Source organism: Macrobrachium rosenbergii, chromosome 22, assembly GCF_040412425.1.
Source record: "Macrobrachium rosenbergii isolate ZJJX-2024 chromosome 22, ASM4041242v1, whole genome shotgun sequence".
Classification (NCBI taxonomy): domain Eukaryota; kingdom Metazoa; phylum Arthropoda; class Malacostraca; order Decapoda; family Palaemonidae; genus Macrobrachium; species Macrobrachium rosenbergii.
The window spans coordinates 12,572,389-12,594,703 of record NC_089762.1 but is presented as its reverse complement, the minus strand read 5'-3'; the positions used below and the strand labels follow the sequence as shown (position 1 = coordinate 12,594,703).

The window sequence follows — 22,315 nt, the reverse complement described above, 5'->3', positions numbered from 1 at the left end:
CTGGAGGGAGGATTCTGAGTAAATCTCTGAACTGACTGGTCGTTTGCTCACCTGGGTACTCTCTTCCTGGTCATGAAACAGCAAAGGAAGGAGACTGTACCTCCGATCTACTGAACAAGAGAGATGTTCACAGTCAGACTTCTGGGAATTTCAAATTAAAGGAATGTAATATCCTTGATTAGAAAAGGTTTGGATGAACCCACATTGTCGGAGACTATAAAGCTAAGAATAACCAACTGGTTTGCTCACAGTCAGTCCCTTTCTCTCCTTGCTCGAGAGAAGGAAGGATTTGCATCTACTAATCAAAATAGAGCTAGGTTATAGATAGGATACTCAGTCATTTAGATCACCAGCATGCATGCCAGTCCAGCATGTGACGGCTTGTTCACTGTGGAAAGAAGACGGGAGAAAAGGGGGGGAGGCCAGTCCCACACACACCTTCGCCTTGCAGTCGCACACCTTAGGCGAGATGCAACCTGTCCCTCAAGAGCTGGATGAACTACATGACTTGTTGAGCATCCACCATAAGATCCAAGAAAAGGAGTCCAAGGACCTATGGGCAATGTCCCAAGGTAAAAGGCGATGAATGTGATCTGAATGATTGCATTCCATTCTAGTACTTGACCGACAGGTTCTTCCTGAATGCAGTGGACAGACTGATGCCCCCCGCCCTCGAAAGATCTGGTACGAAACTCACTGATGTCCACCAAGAAGTTGCAGGGTACACAAATTTGATCAACTCACTAGTCACATAAATGACAATTTGGACACTGTTTCTCGGCCAACTCGAAGCTAACGAACGAGTTGTTGGCATTGGGTTGAAAGTCTAGTCTTTTCGGAGGCAACATAGACATCATACTGCCACTGGTGCCACAGGGCCATAGAAGGAGAATGATCCATCTCATTGATCACCTTCAAAACATGTAGAATGACAAAAGGTGTAGGCTTCTAAATGTAAATGGATACCAAATTATGCCTTACTTTATTCAAAGGTGCGAGGCAGATCAGAACAGCACCAACTTCAGGAAAGCAAGAAAAGCAGCACTATGATCAATCTTCTTCAGATGTTGAATGAATTTCTGTAAGTCAACGTGCCAAGATCAACTGTCCTTATCTCCTGACTTCAGCGAATAATTGTTGTAATTACATCCATCATGCTTGGGATGTCTAGTTGGCCACTGTACTGAATGTGTTTCTGTCTGCTCGTATACTTGTACTGCCATAGAGTAGATGAAAGGACACTAGGACCTTTTGGTGACCATGGCACTACTGTGGTGTCAATGCTATCACACTGAAGAGTATCTATCTTGGATCTTGAGACCCTTGAAAGTCTAAAAAGAACTGTGTTTATGTTCCAAGAAAGGAAGTGTAGAAGCCTGCCACCCTGGTCAATGTTTGGAAGACTGAAAAATCTCTGGAGGAGATGCCTAATCGGACACTGAGACTCTTGAAACTGTCTTAAGATCCACACAACATTATCTCCTCGGGTTGTGGAACTGGTAATTGCAGCAGTAGCAGCTACTGCTTACATCTCCCACTCCTCACAGGAAGAGTGTGACTACATCAAGTCAAAAGAAATGGAGCTCCTAGACACCACTTCCTGACTGCATAGGAGCCAAGAACAAGTTGTCAGAACTTAGTTTGGAGGTGTTGTTGATCTGCCGACGAACCAAGCAAAACGATAGGAAGTTGTAAGCCTAAGACTTAAATCATGGTTGCAAAAGAGGTCTCATAGGCACCAAGAGCATCTGAAGTTTCTAGGAGGTTACTTATCCTAGTAATGAACTACTGACTAGTCCCAATGTTTCTCACCATGAATGCAAAAGACGTCTCCCGGAAGTCAACAGAATCTGGTGCTCCAGGGGGTCACCTATCCCAGTACCGACCTGACCCAATCATTGCTAACTTCGCTGAATGGACAAGAAGCGATGTTTTCAATGTGGCATGGTCAATGGCTGTTATACCCAAGGTCCGTAAGGACAGAGCCAAATAGTAACATCTTTGGAGTGTCGAGACTGAAGGAGTAATTGAACATCTTTCTAGATAAAACAATTCTTCGAAACATCGAGGTGTCGAGACCAATTGTCGCTACCACTGACCCTAGTGACCCAACTTGTCTGTCATACATCCCATCCTGGAATGTGTCTGGTTGACTGCTGTGCTGTGTGTGCTACTGGAAAATCGTGCACCTGCACCATCAATGGAATGTGCATCATCAACAGAGGATATGATAGGACACTAGCCCCCACCCCCTTGTTGACTAAGGAACTACCATGGTACCGTTCCTTAACAACACTATGGAGTCTATTCTTGGATCCTGAGGCTCCTAGAGTTAAGAAGATGCGGGTTACTGAGGTGCAGATTAGGACAGGTTAGGCTAGGTTTAGTTTAGGCTAGGCTAGGCTGGGACTTTGCCCAACATAACCTAACCCAACCTTGACCCTTGAAGAACAGATAACTACACTCTGGATGATGCTATGAAACATGACGACCCAGGATATTGAAGCACAGGTTTGGTAAGGTTAGGCTAGAACTAGTTAGGCTAGGCTAAGTACCCAACCAAACCTAACCCCACCTAGTCCCTTGTAGAGCAGGAGACTACCTCCTAGTTGATGCCATTAGACAAGGAGTCCCAGGATATTGAAATGCAGGACTGGTATGGCTAGACAAAGCTAGTTAGGCTAGGCTAGGCTAAGTTAGGTTAAGTACCCAACTTAACCTAACCTCTTGAAGTGTGTATGATTGCCCTTTGGTTGATGATTTGAGGCATGAAGTATTTCTGGAGGGGAAGTGTGTACAACACCCAAAGTGGATAGTAGTCATCTCACCACTTGGAAAGAGGATGGGTAGGAATGGTTTGACTTTGTCAAAGACCAGGACCCCCCTTTTCCATCTTCAAGAATTATTCTTCATCCTTGTGCTACGAAGAGTATTGCAGAAGAGAACAATGAGGCTGTTGTACCGAGGAGTAGGCCTGATCCATAGATCTATGGAGTTAGAAGATCATTCTGATTGCACTAGGGGAAAACCTTGTACGATCAAAACTGACCAACTCCTGTTTCAGAAATGTAAGACAGTATGGTTTTATAGAACTTCACTGTACTGTCAACGAAACCAACCAGTAGTCCAAGACGAATCAAGAATCCGAAGAAATCCGTGCTGACGAACTTTAACTACCTTGGCTCAAGGATTCGAAGGTTAATATTAGTGTAAGAACACTCAAGAGTCAATGTTCGAATGTGAAAGATGAAACAGAGATTTCTTCCTGCCTGAAGAAGTGTCGAAGTCTCTGGCTGTACACAACAGAAAGACCGTCAATTCCCGCAATGACAGCTGTATGGGTCTGATAAAACAAATTCATTCGATTGTGAAAAAGACCCCGTCAACTTACGTTATAAAGGACGTAAAGTTGGCAGAACGATCCCTTTCGCATGTGTAGATGGGTATGGTAATGTCCACTGGCCACTACCAGATGATCAAACTAAAATAACAATTTTTAAAGTAAATTGTATTTTTCCTAACTATACAAACCCGAGGTCCTTTACATTAGGATTACTTTCAGGTGTAGGCTGGAAACGGCCGTTGAACTTCAAACAAGGTGGTTAGGCAGTTAACTACTGTCCGGGAGGCGGGAGTACCGCCTGCCTGGATGTAAACATTCCAATTTGCCTTTCGGCCCAGGTATCAGATTGAGGGGTGGCATGAGGTGGGCATAAAGTGTAAAGGACCTCGGGTTTGTATAGTTAGGAAAAATACAATTTACTTTAAAAATTGTTGTTTGTTCCGACGCAATATATAAACCCTCAGTCCTTTACATTAGGAGACTTACTGGTTGGAGGGAGGAATCTGAATGAGTCTCTATGAACTGACTGGAGTTCACCACCTTGTCTTCCCTTCCTGGTCTTGAGAGCGAGGAAGGGAAAAACTACCTCTGACAAAAGGATCGGGTTGTAAGAAACACAGGATCAGTTGTCAGACTTCTGGGTTCCTTTGCATGAAAGAGGAAACGTCAGTTCATGCAAAGTAGGCTAGAAGAACTTAACGTTGGATGACATAAAGGCAAATACAAGCATTGGGTTTGTCTTATAGTCATGGTCTCCTTTCTTCCCTTGCAAGAGGAAGGAGGGGTTGCTTCTATCAACCTGAACGGAAAATAGAACGTTATGTGCTTACCTGCATCGAGCTCCAGCTTGTAACGGTGCCACCACAGGCCCAAGGAAAAAGTGTCCAGGATTGTGTGCAACATCCTCCAGGTAGAAGGAGGTGAAAACTAGTCTGTCCTGGGACCACATCCCCTACACCTTGTTGAGCACCTGTGAAACCGGACTTGTGTGCAACATCCCGGAGGTATTCTACAGGAACCACACTCCTGCCTTCAGCACTGGACCAATGCGGAATGCAAGGACCTCCAATGAGCTCTCAGACTCGGACAAAGCATGCGGTGTCATCTTCTCCTGCAGCAGAGCACGCTCTCCTTATCGTCTCACGAAGCCAGAAAGAGATGGTGTTCTTGGACACTTCTTTCTTGGTCGAGCCAGTACTAATGAATAGTTATCGACACTCAGGCAGAGGCGTCGAGTCCTCTTCAGATAGCCCCGCAGCACTCTAACAGGACACAGTAGCATCTCGTCTGGTTCATTACCTACAAAGTCCTCTAGGGAGGGGATCGTGAAGGACTCGAACCGTGCGTCAGGGACCGAAGGATTCTGAGTCTTCGCTACGAAATCCGGCACGAAATCGAGCGTAACTGATCCCCGGATCCCCTTGAGTGTTCATCATCGAAGGAAAGTCCGTGCAGTTTGCCAACTCTCTTCGCCGATGCCAGGGCTAGCAGGAAGATGGTCTTGAGGGTCAGATCCCTGTCTGATGACTCTTGTAAAGGCTTGTACGGTGCACGAGTCAGGATCCTTAGGACAAGAGTCACATCCTACGCAGGGGACCTGAGATACCTGGGTGGGCAAGACCTTTCGAAGCTTCTCATTAGTAGAAATATCTCGAAAGAGGAGATGTCTACTCCTTTCAGCCGTAAGATTATGCCAAGTGCGGCGCAGTAGCCTTTCACAGCTGAAATGGAGAGAAGCTTCTCTCGGTGAAGGAAGACGAGGAAGTCCGCGACCTGCTGAGCAGTAGCTCCGACCGGAGAGAGACCCCTTCAACGTCACAAACCACAGAAGACGGACCACTTTCCCTGGTATACCGCTGCGGAGGATCGTCTGAGGTATCCTGCCATCTCTGTTGCTGCGCAATGCGAAAAGCCTCTCGCTCGTAAGAGATGGTGGATAACCTCCAGCCGTGAAGACACAGGGAATGTACTGCCTGGTGGAGCCACTCTACGTGAGGTTGACACAGCAGGTTGGGCCAGGGGGGGATCTCTCTCAGCGCCTCGGAGAGGAGAGCTAGCAGGTCCGGATACCAAATGGCCTGGGGCCATTTGGGTGCCACCAGAATCATTCTGAGATTCGGGGTGATCATCACTCGGCGAATCAGACAGAACGGGGGAAAGGCGTATATGTCGAGGTTGTCCGCAGCGGCCCATGGGTCCGGCACGACAGGACAGAAGACCTGGAGTTTTCTGTTGTGCCGGGTGGCGAACAGATCAATGGCTGGACGCCCCCACAGGTCGAATAGCCTTTCTGCTACCTCCGAGTGGAGGGACCATTCGGTCCCTACCACTTGGTTCTGGCGGCTGAGCTTGTCTGCCACAACATTCCTCTTGCCTGGAATGTAACTGGCTGACAGCTCTACCGAGTGGGCCACAGCCCACTCATGCACCTGCATCGTCAACTGATGAAGCTGGCAGGACACTAGGCCCCCTGCTTGTTGACGTATGCCACTACCGTGGTATTGTTGCTCATCAGTACCACGGAGTGTCCCATCACTCGATCCTGGAACTCTTGGAGGGTCAGGGAGGCTGCCTTGAGTTCCAGGATGTTGATGTGAAGGTGCTTGTCGTCTCGGTGCCACACTCCCGAAGTCAGCAACTCCTCCAGGTGTGCGCCCCATCCCTCGGTCAATGCATCTGAGAACAGTAGCATGTCCGGAGAGGGGGTATGCAGGGATACTCCTATCAAGAGGTTCCTGTCGTCTGACCACCAGCAAAGGTCCTCCCTCACCTCCTCGGAAAGAGGGATGAGGAAGGACTGGGGGTCTCGGGACTGGGACCAATACTCCTTCAGTCTCCACAGAAGAGACCACAGGTGAAGACACCCATGAGGTACTAGCTTCTCCAAAGACGACAGGTGACCAATGACAACTTGCCATTGCCAGGCTGGCTGCTCCTGTCGTGACAGGAACAGCTGTGCTGCCTGCCTGAACTTGCTGATACGAGAGTCCGAGGGAAAGACTTTTGCTGCCACCGTGTCTATCAGCATGCCCAGGTACTTTATCCTCTGCTTGGGGATGAGATCTGACTTCTCGAGATTCACCACGATCCCTAGATCCTGGCAAAACTCGAGGAGCCGATCCCTGTCCTGTAGCAACTGCGAGCGAGAGCCCGCCAGGACTAGCCAGTCGTCAAGATACCTCAGTAGACGTATCCCGTGCGAGTGGGCCCAAGCTGACATGAGTGAGAAGACTCGTGAACACCTGGGGAGCGGTCGAGAGCCCGAAACAAAGTGTCCTGAACTGGAAGACCGTCTCCCCGAGGACAAGGCGGAGGTACTTGGAAGAGGACGGATGAATGGGTACTTGGAAATACACATCCTTCAGGTCCACCGTAAGCATGAAGTCGTTCTCCCTGATGGAGGCCAGCACGGATTGCACTGTTTCCATCGTGAACCGAGTCTGCCGAATGAAACGGTTCAAGGGAGAGAGGTCTATGACCGGTCTCCATCCCCCTGAGGCATTCTCTACGAGAAAGACACGGCTGTAAAAGCCTGGAGACTGGTCCGACATGACTTCTACAGCACCCCTGCTCAGCATGGCTTGCACTTCTTGCTGTAGTGCGGTGTCCTTCGGAGATCCTTGGACATATGTTTGGAGATGGACCGGAGTGTAGGTGAGGGGAGGCAGAGACTCGAAGGGCAGTACATATCCCTCCCGAAGGACATCCACTATCCAGGTCTCAGCTCCATGTTGCTGCCATGTTGCCCAATGGCTCGACAGGCACCCCCACACCTTCGGCAGCTGTTGGGGGGGGAAGACCGCCCCTAGTGTTTCTCCTTCTTCTTCTTACCTTTGCCCCCTTTACCGGCTTGGAACGTGGGCTGAAAAGGACAGGAGAAACCCCCCCCCTCTTCTCGAGGAAGAAGAAGGCTGGGTGTTTGCCCGGGACCCCTTCGAAGACTGGGACTTCTTAGGGGCCGAGGAAGTGCCAGCCTGGCCCAGTGGAAGACCTGGCCACAGCCTGGAATGCGAAGACCTGGAGGTCTTGGCCACTGCCTGGTGGGACAAGCCGGTCACTGTCATCGCCCAGTGTTTGTCCACCTACAGACCTGGCCCACCAACTCTCTGGGGAAGAGAGAGGAGGAACCCAGCAACGGTCTATTCCTAAGGGAAATTGCCAACTCTAGACCTACAGACCTGGAGAAACAAGAGAGAATGGCATCTCTCCGCTTCTTGCTGAACCAGGTTTGCCCACAGGTTTGCAGTCTGGTCAACCTGTTGGTCAGTAACGCCCCTTCCACTGGCGAGATGGGGGGAGGAAAGAAGCTTATCCGAGCTCTCAACCGGCGAGCTGTCTTGCCCAGACACAAGACTGTTCACCTGGTCGAGGACCCCCTCGGTAAGCGTGGACCACGGCAGCCCCACCGAAGTCTTGGGTCCCCAAAAGGATTCGAGGCGCGAAGGACGATCCACAGTTGAGGCCATGGTCCCTTCCCCGAGGCTGTTGTGCTGAGGAATCAGCGCAATAACCTCTGCAAACGTCCTCTGTATCTCGGGGGTGTCCGCATCCTGGGGCAGAGGACCCTCGAGTCCTTCCAGAGTGCGGTCCTCCCGATCTAGTCTTCCTGCAGGAGGGAGAACCTCGGCAGACCCCCGTGATACTTCCTGCACCACGCGGGCGTAAGACCTGGTCAAGCCAAGGACCGAGCCAGGTTCATACGCCCACGAGGTAGAACTCTGAGGAGAAAACTCGCCAGAATTCTTCCTGTCCGACTTGCGCCCCTTGGAAGGAGCTGAAGAGGCGGAGGGGACAGGCGAGGAGGATCGGGCGCTCCCACTGGCCTTGCCGGCAGAACCAACAGAGGCAGTGGGCCGGGAGCAGTCACCAACCCGCAGTGGTGATGGCAGCCCGGGTCGAGGAGACTGCTTTCGCCTAGGCGAAGCAGTCTCCCGAGGAGAGCGGAGCGGCTCGCGTGAGCCGAGGAGAGCGGAGCGGCTCGCGTGAGCCGAGCCGCGCGCTCGCTTCCCCCGAGCCAGGCTGGCCGCGTGGATGTGGCCAGGGACTGGGAGGAGTTGAGCGCACTTCTGGCTGGCGCAAGCTTGCGCTGTCCTCTAGACACGCCCCAGTCTTCTTCGAGGCCGTAGCCTCTCAGGAAGACTGAGCAGGGGACCTCTTCTCCGCCTCTCCTGGCGTTCGCGCACTATCCCGAGAACCTGACTAGGAAGAGCCGGGGCACCTGCATGCCTGGGCTCTTTCTCTCGCCCCATGCCCTGGTCCGTACGGCGAGAAGTTTCTCCCGTATCAGCCTGGGGTACCCGGGTCTCCAAGGAGACCCGGGTACTAGGAGCAACTCGCGTACGAGTGTCCGACGTGGACTCGCTTGCCTTAGACGCAGGTTTCTTAGGCCCAGCGGGGGGGGAGGGGTGCGGACCTTGGTCTGAACGCCCTTGGCTCCCGATGCGACTGACCCGGAGGCCAAGGCAGCGGCTCCCTGATCCATGGATCGGGAAGAGCCGACGAGAGACCCCACTGCCTTCCCTGTGGAAGGAGGCAGTCCCTTGGAAGTCTCAGTGCGAGACTTCTTGGGGGAAGAGGCAGACTTCTTCTTCTTCGGCTGCGAAGCCTCGGAAGGAGAAGAAGAAGAGGCAGCAGACGAAGACGATGATGAAGACGAAGATGACGACACCTACCCAGACCTCTTCTTCTTCGCCATCTTCTTCAAGATCGCCGTCAAGTCCCCAAACCAAGCAGGTGCAGCCGATGACTCAGGAACAGGAGGAGGGGCTGCAGCAGTAGGCGCATCCTGGGCAGAGAACGCAGTGCTCGGGCCAGCACTTACCTGGGCGGGAGCAACCGCGTGGCGGCCAGGAATGAAAGTAGGCGGGGGCGGGAATGCAGGCACGGGTGGTGCGTGGGCAGCCAGGCCGGGCCACGCCAGAGTTGAAGGTATGGGGAGAGAAACAGATGAAGTGCCGGGCTGGATAGAGAAGCGAGGAGCCGGAATCATAGTCGTGATCGGGCCAGGGTCAGAAAGGGAGCAGGGGCAGTCACATATGGTAGAGTTGACGTCACCATGTAGGAGGGGCCTGGTCGCGTGAACGGGGCCAGGAACCCAGGAGGCAGCGGTACTGGGTGGTGCATGGCAGGGGCAGCCAAGACCTGGATATCCAGGTGCGAAGCCACCGACACGGGAAGCTTAGCGAAACATTACATGGTGACCGAGGTGGTGGTGAGTGTCGCTGCAGTGTGAGTAGTCACTGGAGCGCTGGACAGATGTGACACCAGCCCCTCCAGTGACGGTACGCCAGGTAGGACCAGGTGTAGCCAGGTTGATGAGATGTCTGCTGCCTGGCTATCCAACCCAAAACCTGAAGCAAAAGTCGGGTTAGGTTGGGAAGCCTCTACCCGCTCTGGAGGAAAAAAATTCTCCAGAACGGAAGAGACCCCTTGCAGGATGTCCCGTCCACCTCTCCCCCACGCCCTTCCACACCGATGAAACGAAAGAGGAAGGGGAGGGGAGTCCTCACCCAAAGGAGAGGGAGCAAGCAGGGGAAGCTCGCCGGGAGGGAGAAACGAACCCGACACATTCGCCATCACTGGAGTTGTCGGGGGCGCATTACCCTCGGACGATTCCTTGGCAGGCTTACGACAGTAACGTCTCCTCCCCTCGAACTTCCTCCATTGCTTGGGGGACCAAGAGCAACACTCACTACAAGGAGCGTCGTGCGAACACACACGCCCCCTGCAAGATGGGCAGAGAGAGTGTGGGTCCGCGTTGACGCTAGACCTAAATGAATTACATTTCTTGCTTCCCACCCCAGGACACACATGCTGGGGATAGGAGGGCTTAGAAGGCTTGTCCATATTCATTAGTAAAGAAAACAACAAAGATTTCCCACCAAAAAAGGAGAAAATAAACAGTCAGGCAGAGAACACGAAGAACAACGTCCGGATGCTACGACGGCTGAAAGCAAAATGGAATGTTTACATCCGGGCAGGCGGTACTCCCACTCCCCGGACGGTAGTCAACTGCCTAACCACCTTGTTTGAAGTTCAACGGCCGTTTCCAGCCTACGCCTGAAAGTAATCCCTAATGTAAAGGACCGAGGGTTTGTATATTGTGTCGGAACAATGAACTTTTTCTAGTTTTTTGGTTGCTAATTATGAATTTACCTTTAATTTTTGGCACTCGAGTGTAATTAACCAGTAATTAACCCCTGAAGTCCATCCAACAAGGGGTTTCCATACGCGATCTTCACAAGACAGAGCACGGGTACGTCTGTTTCGAACGGTTCATATCCCGTCCAGCAAGTGCAATAACTTGTTAACATATGGGTACCTAAACCCACCCCCCCCAGCCCAGTACTAAACATGGCGAAGGGACACTCCATTTGGCCGACAACAAACAGATGCACCGCCAGTATCAGAACCCCTAAAAGTGTAGAAAAAACCGGTAATTCTAAAACCAAATGTCAAAATTGCAGAGCTAGACTATGGCAAGTGACGTTTTTTCTGTGTTATTTTACTTGCTTTACAAGAATTTAAAGTAATATTTTGTCGGCCGGCTGTAACTAAACTGTAATTGACCTTTGAAAATTACGCTACCGACAGGGTAGATCTAAGCCGGCATTCCGCCTCGAGCCCCCCACCCACCTTCATAGCTAATACGGCAAAATTGTATCCAGTAAACACCCATAACATACCAACCTAATGTACCCTACAGGTGTTTACTGGTTACAATTTTGCCGTATTAGCTATGGAGGGGGGGGCGGGTGGGACTTGCCGCGGAATGCTGGCTTAGACCTACCCCGCGTTGGGTAATTCAAGTTGTGTAGTCTTCAAAGGTAAATTACAGTTTAGTTACAGCCAACCAATAAAATATTACTTTAAATTCTTGTAAAGCAAGTAAAATAACATAGAAAAACGCCAATTGCCATAGTCTAGCTCACTGCGGACAGCCGGCTTACTCTTCTTCTTCTTCGTCTTTAACGTGCATTTTTCCCATTATTATATATGGGGTAAGCTCGATGCCTTCTTTTGAAGGACTTTGATTTGGCGGTGGGGTAGTCCGTAGCCTCGATCGGCTGCCCTGCCTGACATCGCTTAGACCCCGGTAGCGAATGTGTACATGTTACCAAATCCCCAGCTCCCTTTCTCCCAGCAGCGAGAGAACTGGGCGAGTAGGTTGACAGTTTGAGACGTGTGAGGTGTCTGTTATGTTTTTGAAGGTGTTGGAGTGGCTTTGTTTATGTGTGTATTAATCTGTAACACCCATTTGCTTTCAGCAACCTATCCGTTGATTACATACGTAATCCCGGGTGTCTACACGGATAGCAAAGTGTCCACCTCTGACCGGTCGGCTGCGGGGATTGAACCCTCGCCATAGACTTCTATGAAGTCTGAGGTTGCCGCGGACAGCCGGCTTACAATTACCAAAAACCAGCTGAAAAGGTAAAAATAGGCATGGAGCTAATATGTAGAATTACCGACTTTTTCTACAGCTTTTGGGTTGCTAATTATGGATTTACCTTCAATTTTTGTCGCATGAATGTAATTAACCCGTAATTAACCCCTGAAGTCCATCCAACAAATGGTTTCCATAGGCGATCTTCACAAGACAGAGCACGGGTACGTCTGTTTCGAATGGTTCATATCCCGTCCGGCAAGTGCAATAACTTGTTAACCTATGGGTACTGCGCCCCCTCCGGGCCAGTACTAAACATGGCGAAGGGACATACCTTTTGGCCGACAACAAACAAATGCACCATCAGTATCAGAAGCCCAAAAAGTGTAGAAAAAACCAGTTTCAAAGGTAAAGACAGGCATGGAGATAATACTTAGAATGACCATTTTTTGTTTATGTTTATGATTTTACGTTCATCCCCAAGGGGCTGGAACTAGGTTAAGGGGGGCCCCCATTTTCCAAGTACACTGATAGCCCAGTTAGGCTATTGAACCAGAGGTAAGGTAGTAGTCTTAATTTTTACCTTTTACTGCCTACGCCTCAACCCAAGAACCCTAGGTTCCCGCTGGAGTCCCCATCAATATTGCGCAGGGCGTAGGGTAGGTTAGGGTAGGAGGAGGAGGTTCGGGAAACATTCAACAACGGTCACAAAGAGGCTTACACAGGCTATGGTAAAACACAAGATCAGCAGTAGGGAAAAACATATGGTTCGTGTATTTGGCAAGGAATGAAGCAGCTTCGTATCAGCCAAAAAGCCTGGCCTGGCCTCATCAGTGAACATGGGCTCAGGGAGAGCCTGCCTAGGCAACTTGGTTACTCTCTAGCCTCCAGTAGGTAGTAGGCAACAGGATTCAATATGCCGAAACAAAAACGAAACACTGACTTCGGCTGCTAACACCATCAAAACATTTCTGTCTTAAATTCATCGTGGTGAAACGGTTGTTTATACGTTGCCAATATAAAGTGCTTAATGAAACGCCTTAAAACCTCTCAAGCAATAACACTAACCTCATGAGATCGGCTCCACGTCAACACAAATGACAAGGAAAGAATCCTTATTGTGGTGACGTTAGAGAGCGAACGCATTTGGATGATGCACTTTGTCAGACTGTGAAAAGAAACTGTATCGCTTCTCATATATTGGTTTTTAAAATGAGACTTTTTACTTTTTCCCCTATTTCTGAGTACTTTTTCATTTATTTCCGAAAATATAATCTCTTTTCGGTATTTATTCACGTCTGATAGTTTTTGGAACTTGCGTTTCAACTCGTTCTCATCAACTTGTGAATTTATCAGGCTAGTAAATGATAGACTTACTGATGGAAAATGAGTTACTTCAATAGGAGGGACAGATAATGACAAGGAAGAAGCTATAACTTTATCTAATCAGTTTAATAGGAGCAAGAAAGAAAACAGTTTGTGCAGAATTTCTAGCACAAGACTCTTTCACTTGACCTTTTTCATATTTTTTCATTTTCGTTTTGGATTTCATTTGTTTCCCTCCTGGGATTATTTGATGACGATTCGCTTTGCATGAAGCAGTATTTTATCTAATTCAGTTTGTCTATTATTTAGCAATTAATTCTTTCACTTGTTTGGGCTGTTTTTTTTCTATAAATTAATATTACACTAAGATGTATCATCATCACAGTTTAGATTTCTTTATCAGGTCCCCTCTTTGCCGAAGCCGTCTGCAGATCCGTAACTCATATTTTCACCCAAAAGAAATTGTAGCAACATCCACCAAATTGCTCTGCATATTCCAAATATCACAGTTTAGATTTCTTTATCAGGTCCCCTCTTTGCCGAAGCCGTCTGCAGATCCGTAACTCATATTTTCACCCAAAAGAAATTGTAGCAACATCCACCAAATTGCTCTGCATATTCCAAATATCACAGTTTAGATTTCTTTATCAGGTCCCCTCTTTGCCGAAGCCGTCTGCAGATCCGTAACTCATATTTTCACCCACACGAAATTGTAACAACATCCACCAAATTGCTCTGCACATTCCAAATAACTTGCCAATTCCTCAGTATCACAACACTTGACAAGATTATTCTTCTACTTGAAAATCTTGATAACTATAAGACAACCAATAACGATTAAGTCTAAGCCTTCTTAAATACAACAAAAAATAGATTTTTTTTTTAATTTATCAACTCTGCAGTGTTCTCGTCCCGACCGAGGTATCTTTAACAGTGTAAATTAAGAACAAAATATCCAACTACTACTTTTCCCAACCTTCTCCCGTCCTCGCGTTACAAAAATTACGAGTATGAGGGATCATTGCAGCTATCTTAGCAGTTTCAGTCATTTATCATGAGCTTCCCATAGTCACTTCTATTCAGAAGAACATTAAAAATCAGAAAGAATGCTTTTATACAAATCTCAGTGTATGACTTAAATGTTGCCGCATTATCATCATGTATAGTCTTTTTGTTATTTCTAAGAATAATGTTGTTCCTTCCACATCTTTTATTGTTCTAATGTTATAAATTTAATACCGCAAAAACTTACCAAAATTACATTCTGTTTGTATCACTCGCTGAAATCCTTCCATTACAGTGTCAAAGAGGATGTGAGAGGGGTGCGAAATAATGAGCAGGAAGACAAGTACTGCTGGTTTATTGATGTTGTTGTTTCAGATTTAGCTGGCCTTGTGCCAGCACGGGCTCTTGCTCCTAGAGCAGCCCGTAACTCTATGTTGATGAGTCTGTGAGATGGGTAGGTTAGATGAAAATTTTATGATGCATGAAAGTGATTTTGGTGGGGGTGATTTTGCAGTGAAAAGATTTAACAGGCAAGGTTGCAACCTCTTTGGACCCTAAGGCACCCATCAGATGAGGACAAAAGTATGATAGCAGTGGGTGTTGGTTATTGGGAGAGGCCAACAGATGGGGAAAAAGAAGAATTTGAGTAGTAGGCACAGGTAGCTAGTATGCTAGCTCATGGTGATCTAAAGCCACATTCCTTGTCCGGTCCTAATGGTTTATTGATGTTGTTGTTGTTGTTTTAGATTTAGCTGGCCTTGTGCCAGCACGGTCTCTTGCTTCTAGGGCAGCCCGTAAAGGTTTATTGATGAAGCGAGCTGCTTATAAAGCGGGATGCGGAAGTCTGCGTAGTTCGCAGAGACCGCTGGTACAAAGATTTACAGGTGACCTGAGGTCAAACTAATTTCTTACACGAACAGGACAGGTTCATACAGAAAACATAGTGATCAATAATGTCTGACACATAACATAAATAACTCCTTACTTGTACATAAAGCATGATTGTTTAGAAAGACAAATTATATACAATTTACAATTATGGTGATAAATATATATTCTGATCGACCTTAGATCGATGTGAAGGTGTGAGAGAGGTGCGAAATAATGAGCAGGAAGACAAGTACTGCTGGTTTATTGACGTTGTTTTAGATTTAGCTGGCCTTGTGCCAGCACGGGCTCTTGCTCCTATAGCAGCCTGTATGGTTTATTGATGTTGTTGTTTTAGATTTAGCTGGCCTTGTGCCAGCACGGGCTCTTGCTTCTAGGGCAGCCCGTAAAAAGGTTTATTGATGAAGCGACCTGCTTATAAAGTGGCGTGCGGACGTCTGTGTATAATGCAGAGACCGCGGGTACAAAGATTTACAGGTGACCTGAGGTCAAACTATTTCTCTACAAAAAACAGGACAGGTAGCCTACATACAGAAAACATAATGATTAACAATGTCTGGTCTGATATAAAAATACTGTTACATATACATAATGCATGGTCACTTGAACAGACAATAAAATATACAATTCATAATAATGATAATAATTTGTGTTCGTCCGACCCTAGGTCGAATGTGAAGGCACCGCAGAAAACGGGATGTTCATTACAGAGAATGCGTTGAGCGGGGACTTTACAATTCCCAAAAAGACGTGGTAGCGTCTGATCAAAGCAGGTATCTGCTGAACGCATTGAGCGAGGACTTTACAAAGGCACCGCAGAAAAACGGGATGTTCTCCACAGAGAATGCGTTGAGCGGGGACTTTACAATAACGCCCCAGATGGAGGCAGTATCTGATTAAACCCGGTATCTGCTGGGGCGACGAAGGGGGCCTCGCTTTCGATGTCAACTGGGGAAGTGGTCGCCTCCCGCGTGCCTCTGCAGCGGTTGTTAGGTGCCTTTCTGTCCGGTTTCTGGGTTTTCCAGGAACGCCCACACCTCCTTCCTGTGCCCAGGGTTGTTCGAGGGGCTGCCACATCCTGAGGGAGGTCATGGGGTCTGCCTCCATTGCCCTCCTCCAGAAATGCAGGTTTGAGACGATCTATTGATACCCAGTCTTCCCGCCCATAGGTGGATATTCGGAATGCCTTCTTGTTCCTTTCCAGTACAAGGAAAGGTCTTCCGTAGGGTCTAGTTAAAGGTGGGCGTACGGCATCACCCCTGATGAAGACATGGGTGGCGGAGGACAGCCCAGGGGGTATGAAGAGGGACGTCCTGTTGGTGAATGTCCTTTGGCAGGGGGCACACTTTCCAACCCTGTCACGGAGCCTCTGCATCTCTATGTCGTCCCTGTCCTCTGCAATGAGTTCCCCCGGGACTACCAGAGTCTCCCTGTAGACTTTTTCTGCTGTGGAAGGGTCGCCGTTGGCTCTATGGGCAGTCCTCAGCCTGAGGAGGACCCAGGGCAGCTGGTACTTCCAATTTTCGGAGGAGCAACGAACCATGAGGAACGCTTTCAGGGACCTGTGGAACCTCTCCACCATTCCGTTGGCTGCGGGGTTATAGGTGGTGGTGCTGTGGTGAGAGGTCCCCATTAGGCATGCCAGGGCGGTCCACAGCTCAGACAGGAAAACGGGTCCCCTGTCTGTTGTTATTTCGTCTGGGACACCGAACCGGCTGATTCAGCTGGAAAGGAGGGCTTCAGCGCATGGGTGTGGCCTCGGGCCACCTGGTGGAGTGGTCAACGACTGTCAGAGGGTATCTGGCTCCTCCTGATGGGGGAAGAGGACCCACTACGATGTGGACGTGCCCAAAGCATCTCTTTTGGCTGGGGAAATTCGCCCACTCCCGATTCGGTGTGCCATACCACTTTGCTTGCCTGACACTGCATATACTGTCTTGCCCAGGCTGTCTCGTCTTTCCATATGCCATGCCAGACGAACTTCTCTGTCAGCAGCCTGGCTGTTGTCCTTCTGGAGGGGTGGGATAGGCCGTGGATGATATCGAAGACTAGCCAACGTCTGGAGGTGGGTACCAGGGGGCGGAGGCATCTGGTACTGACATCACTCAGTAATGTTGATCCTCCTGAGCCTAAGGGCACATCCTTCCACTTCAGCAACGTGATGGCTGTATGGTAGGCTGGGGTCTCAGGGTCAGCAGTTTGTTTGCGGGTGAGGTCTTTGTAGTCGATCCCAAGCTGTATTGAATTGATCTCGATCCTCAAGAGGGTGTCAGCTATCGGGTTCTTCCTGTCAGGGAGGTACTTGATGGTGCAGGTGAACTCCACGATGGCTGCGAAGTGCTGCTACTGCCCAGAGGACCATGCATCCCCAGCTTCGTGAAGGCGTGGACCAGCGGCTGGTGGTCGGTCCAAATTGTGAAGGGCGCCCTCCAGGAGGAACTTGAAGCGCCGCACTGCCCTGGTATGCTGCAAAGAGTTCCGGTCAAAGGTGCTGTAGCGGACTCAGCGGGGTTTAGCCGCCTACTGAAGAAGGCGATGGGCTGAGGGGTCCCTCTGATGATCTGCTCCAGGACTGCTCCACAGGCGACGTTGCTGGTGTCCGTTGTCAGCTGGAGGGGAGCACTGGGATCCTGGTGGGCCAAAGATGTTGCTTTGGTGAGGGCAGCCTTCATCAGGAGGAAAGCCTTCTGCTGGTTGGGGCCCCACACTAAGGTCTTTGGACGTCCCTTGAGGACCTCCGTCAGGGGGCCCATGGTGTGAGCAATCCCTGGGATGAATCTTCTGTAGTAGTTAACCATTCCAAGGAATTCTTGTACGGCCCTGATGGAGGTAGGGGTGGGGAACTTCTTGACAGCTTCGACCTTCAACGACACTGGGCGGACGCCATCTGGAGATATTTCGTGGCCCAGGAACTCCACCTTCTCGACGTTGAAGGCGCATTTGTCAAACCTGATGACAAGGCCACTTTCCTGCAGGCACTGCAGGACTTTCCGGATGTGTCGCAGGTGTTCCTCCCAGGATCTGGAAAAGATTAGGATATCGTCGATGTAGCAGACGCACACAGAAGTCCAGGTCCCCCAGGATGCTGTCCATCAATCTCTGGAAAGTCGCACCCACGTTCCTCAGGCCGAAGGTGGAGAAGGCGAAGACGTAGGACCCGAAAGGCGTGACGATGGCGGTTTTGGGGATGTCCCTGCAGCGCTACTGGTACCTGAAAATAAGAATATTCTGGCCCCGTGGGAAAGAGGCCGTCAGGTCCTGCATGTTCAGCAGGGGGTAGTGGTCGGGCTCTGTTGCCAGGTTCAGCCGCCTGTAGTCGCCGCAGGGCCTCCAGGTGCCGTCTGCTTTGTGCACCATGTGAGGAGGGGAGGCCCACAGGCTGGGTTTGCCTATGCCCATCCTTTTTCCATCTCAGCGAAGGCCTTTTTGGCCTCCTGAAGGCGCTGTCGGGGAAGCTGTCAGAACTGCATGCATCGGGGGTCCCTTCGTCTTGATGTAGTGGTATATCCCATGTTTGGCAGGAGTCCCGGGCATCTGGCGAAGTTCGTGTTTGAAGACCTCTGGGAACTCCTTCAGGAGGGAACCATACTGGTGGGGCATGATGGAACAGATGGCAGGCTCCCTGGGGCCTGGCGACAAGGGCAGGAACTGGCAGGACTGGGTGTCCAGCAAGCGTTTGCGGCCGACGTCGACTGCTAGACTGAAGTGGGCTAGGAAGCCCACCCCCAGGAGTGGAGTCCTGACATCTGCGATGATGAACTCCCAGTTGTGTCTCCAGCCAAGGATGGAAATCGATAGGAGCTTGGTGCCATTGGAGAGGATGGGGGACCTGTTTGCGGCTGTCAGGCAGGCAGTCGGGTCCGGCGGATGTCTGCGGTCCTCTCCTGAAGGCAGAAACACCGAACGCATGGCTCCAGTGTTGACTAACATCATCCTGCCGGAGATCGTGTTGCAGACGTAGAACCCTAACGGTAGGGGACCCCTGGGTGTTTTGCTGCTGCTGCCACGGCGGTCTGTGGGGTTGCCCGCTGCCTCCTCCAGTTTTTGAAGGGAAGAGAGGGCAGGGGACTTCGCACCTCCGGCAGCTCTCCCGAACCTCCGGTGGAAGTAGCAAAGCCCTGGCCCCTCCCTCTTCTGCTGGTGGGACGGCCTTTTCTGCTCGATGACGTTGACGGGCTCTGTGGTGGGGTCCTCAGGTAGGAGGCAGCTGGTGGAGTGTGCAGGCATGGTCGCCTGCTTGGCCGCCCCGCTTAGCCACCTCACACGCCTTCATGGAGTCCATCAGCTGCTGCGCCCTCCTGATTAGGTCCTGACCGGCAGGGTGTAGGCGTCCATGATCTGCCCACGGACCCCGGTAGTAGCTGCTGCAGGAAGATCTCCCTCGACAGACTGATTTCTTTGCGCCCTGCTGCTGTCAGTCTCGGGGAGGGGAGCAGGAGGTCCTGGAGGGCATGCCACGTTTCCAAGAGGTTTCCCTCCTGCCAGGGGTTGAGGGCGAGGTCGAGGGTGCGGGCAGCTCTCTCAGAGACAGGCAGGGAGCAGGTCTCGATGAGAGTGGATTTCAGTTCTTGGAAGGCAGCAGGGCTTGACATCGTCATCAACCAAGGGGCGATCTTCTTATATATCTCCTCCGGGAGGGCGTTTAATGGCAATGTCCGCCTTCAACACCTCGTCTGTTAGGCCTGCTATCCTGAATTGCCCCTCAACCCTGTAGAACCAAGGAGCTGCGTTCTCCCTGGTTAATGGCAGCAGCCCTATGTTAAGGGCAATCTTTGGTTGGTCCGTCAGGCGGGTCATCGTGTGGGGCAGTGGTACCAGTGTGGAGGTGTGCGTGGGAGGGCGTTGCGAGAGGGAGGTGTCTGCCTCCAAGAGGTTCGCGGCAATTTGCACGTGGTTGGAAATGTCCACGTCCATGCTTATTTTGCAGTCTCACTTGGAGTGTGAGGGAATACTCTCGCCAATACACGCTGGGGAAGCGTGCCGTGTGGGTCCGCTAACGACTCTGGCAACCTGCCGACGAGGGTCGGTTATGCCCGAACGCTTTGTTAGAGCGTTGTAGTTAGTCCGTTATGGGCGTGGATTAGGTTCATTGGGCCAAGACTTAGTCGCCGTCTGGGTCCGTTAATGGCTTCTGGGAACCACTCCGGGGTCACCACTGTGAGAGGGTGCAAAATAATGAGCAGGAAAACAAGTACTGCTGGTTTACTGATGAAGCGAGCTGCTTATAAAGCGGGATGTGGATGTCTGCATAGTTCGCAGAGACCGCTGGTGAGCACCTGTAGTCGCCACAGGGCCTCCAGGTGCCATCTGCTTTCTGCACCATGTGAAGGAGGAGGCCCATGGGCTGGGAGCCTTTCTGCATATGCCCATCCTTCCCATCTCAGCAAAAGCCTTCTTGGCTTCCTAAAGGCACTGTGGGGGAAGCCGTCAGAACTTCAACATCGTGAAACTTACCAATAAGGGCCCTTTGTTGATGTGATGATATATCCCGTGTTTGGCAGAGGCCCGGGCACCTGGTAAAGCTCGGGTTTGAAGACTTCTGGGAATTCCTTCAGGAGGGAACCATACTGGTGGTGCGCGACGGAACAGACGGCTGGCTCCCTGGGGCTTGGCGACAAAGGGCAAGGGACTGGCAGGACTCAGTGTCCAGCAGGTGTTTGCAGCCGACGCCGACTGCCAGTCCTAAAAAATGGGGCGAGGAAGTCCGCACTAGGAGTGGGGTCCCTAACGTCCTGCAACGATGAATTTCCACCTGTACCTCCTGCCAAGGATGGAGATCGACAGGAGCTTGGTGCCATAGGAGAGGATGGGGACCCGTTGGCGGCCGTCAGGCAGGCAGTCGGTCCGGCGGATGTCTGCAGTCCTTTCTGGAGGGCGGGAACACTGCCCGCTTGGCTCCGGTGTCAATTAACATCATCCTGCCGGAGATGGTGTCACGGATGTAAAAGCCTACTGGTGTCAGGGCCCCAGGTGTTTCAGTTGGTGCTGCCATGGCAGCCTGTGTGGGTGGCCACCGCCTCCCCGTTTTATGGAGGGAAGAAAAGGCAAGGGGCTTCAAATCTCCTGGCAGCTTTCCTGAACCTCTGGTGGTGGGATGGCTTCCTCTGGGCAACGACGTTGACGCCCTCCGTAGTGGTGTCCTCCGGCTGGAGGCAGTTGATGGGGTGTGCAGGCGTGGACACCCGCTTTGTCGTCTTCATGGAGTCTGTCAGCTGCTGCGTCACCCTGATCAGGTCCTCGACCGGCAGGGTGTATGCCTCTGTGATCTGCCCACGGACCTCTGGCAGTAGCTGCCGCAGGAAGATCTCCCTCGACAGGGAGGAGGAGTAGGTCCTGGAGGGCATGCCACATTTCCAAGAGGTTTCCCTCCTGCTGGGGGTTGAGGGCGAGGTCAAGGGTGCGGGCAGCTCTCTTGGAGACTGGCAGGGAGCAGGTCTCAACGAGAGTGGCTTTTAACTCCTGGAAGGTGGCGGGGCTTGACGCCGTCATTAACCAAGGGGCGATCTCCTTGTATATCTCCTCCGGGAGGGCATTGATGGCGATGTCCACCTTCAACACCTCGTCGGCTAGGCCTGCTACCCTGAATTGCCCCTCGACCCTGTAGAACCAGGATGCTGCGTTTTGATGGGTGAATGGCAGCAGCCTTATGCTGAGGGCCACCTTTGGTTGGTTTGTCATGGGGGTCATCTAGCAGGGTGCAGGTACCAGCGTGGAGAAGTGCATGGGAGGGGGTTGTGCAAGGGAGGCGTCTGCCTCCGAGAAGTTCACGGTAATTTGTATGTGGTTGGGGGTGTCTGCGTCCATGCTCATTCCGCGCTCTCACTTGGAGTGTGAGGAAACACTCGCGTCAATACACTCTTGGGAGCGTGCTGTGAGGGTCCGCTATTGATGCTAGTGACCTGCCAACGAGGGTCGGTAACACCCAAATGCTTTGTTAGAGCGCTGTAGTTAGTCCGTTAGGGGCGTGGGTTGGTTCATTGGGCCAATACTTAGTCGCCGTTTGGGTCCGTTAATGGCTTCCGGGAACCACTCTGGGGGTCACCACTGTGAGAGAGGTGCGAAATAATGAGCAGGAAGACAAGCACTGCTAGTTCATTGATGAAGCAATCCGCTTATAAAGTGGCGTGCGGACGTCTGCGTATAACGCAGAGACCTTGGGTACAAAGATTTACAGGTGACCTGAGGTCAAACTATTTCTCTTCAAAAACAGGACAGGTACATACAGAAAACATAATGATTAACAATGTCTGGTCTGTTACAAAAATACTCTGTTACATATACATAATGCATGGTCACTTGAACAGACAATAAAATATACAATTCACAATAATGATAATATGTGTTCGGCCGACCCCAGGTCGAATGTG

General features: G+C 50.8%; 1 protein-coding gene across 3 annotated transcripts in view; it reads right to left on the bottom strand.

The window, feature by feature from the left end:
* The window catches only part of Arfrp1 (ADP-ribosylation factor related protein 1), a 140,305-nt gene extending 126,815 nt beyond the window's left edge, over window positions 1-13,490 (bottom strand). The window contains exon 1 of one of the 3 annotated variants that reach the window (XM_067124220.1): window positions 12,798-13,490. Coding sequence is in view for 1 of the 3 variants with exons in the window: in XM_067124219.1 (XP_066980320.1) it covers window positions 12,451-12,493 (43 nt within the window). In the remaining 2 variants the exon portion in view is untranslated. Of the gene's footprint in view, window positions 1-12,312 lie in introns of all 3 variants that reach the window. The other 2 variants (XM_067124221.1, XM_067124219.1) reach the window with 2 other exon arrangements.
* Window positions 13,491-22,315: the final 8,825 nt, after the last annotated feature.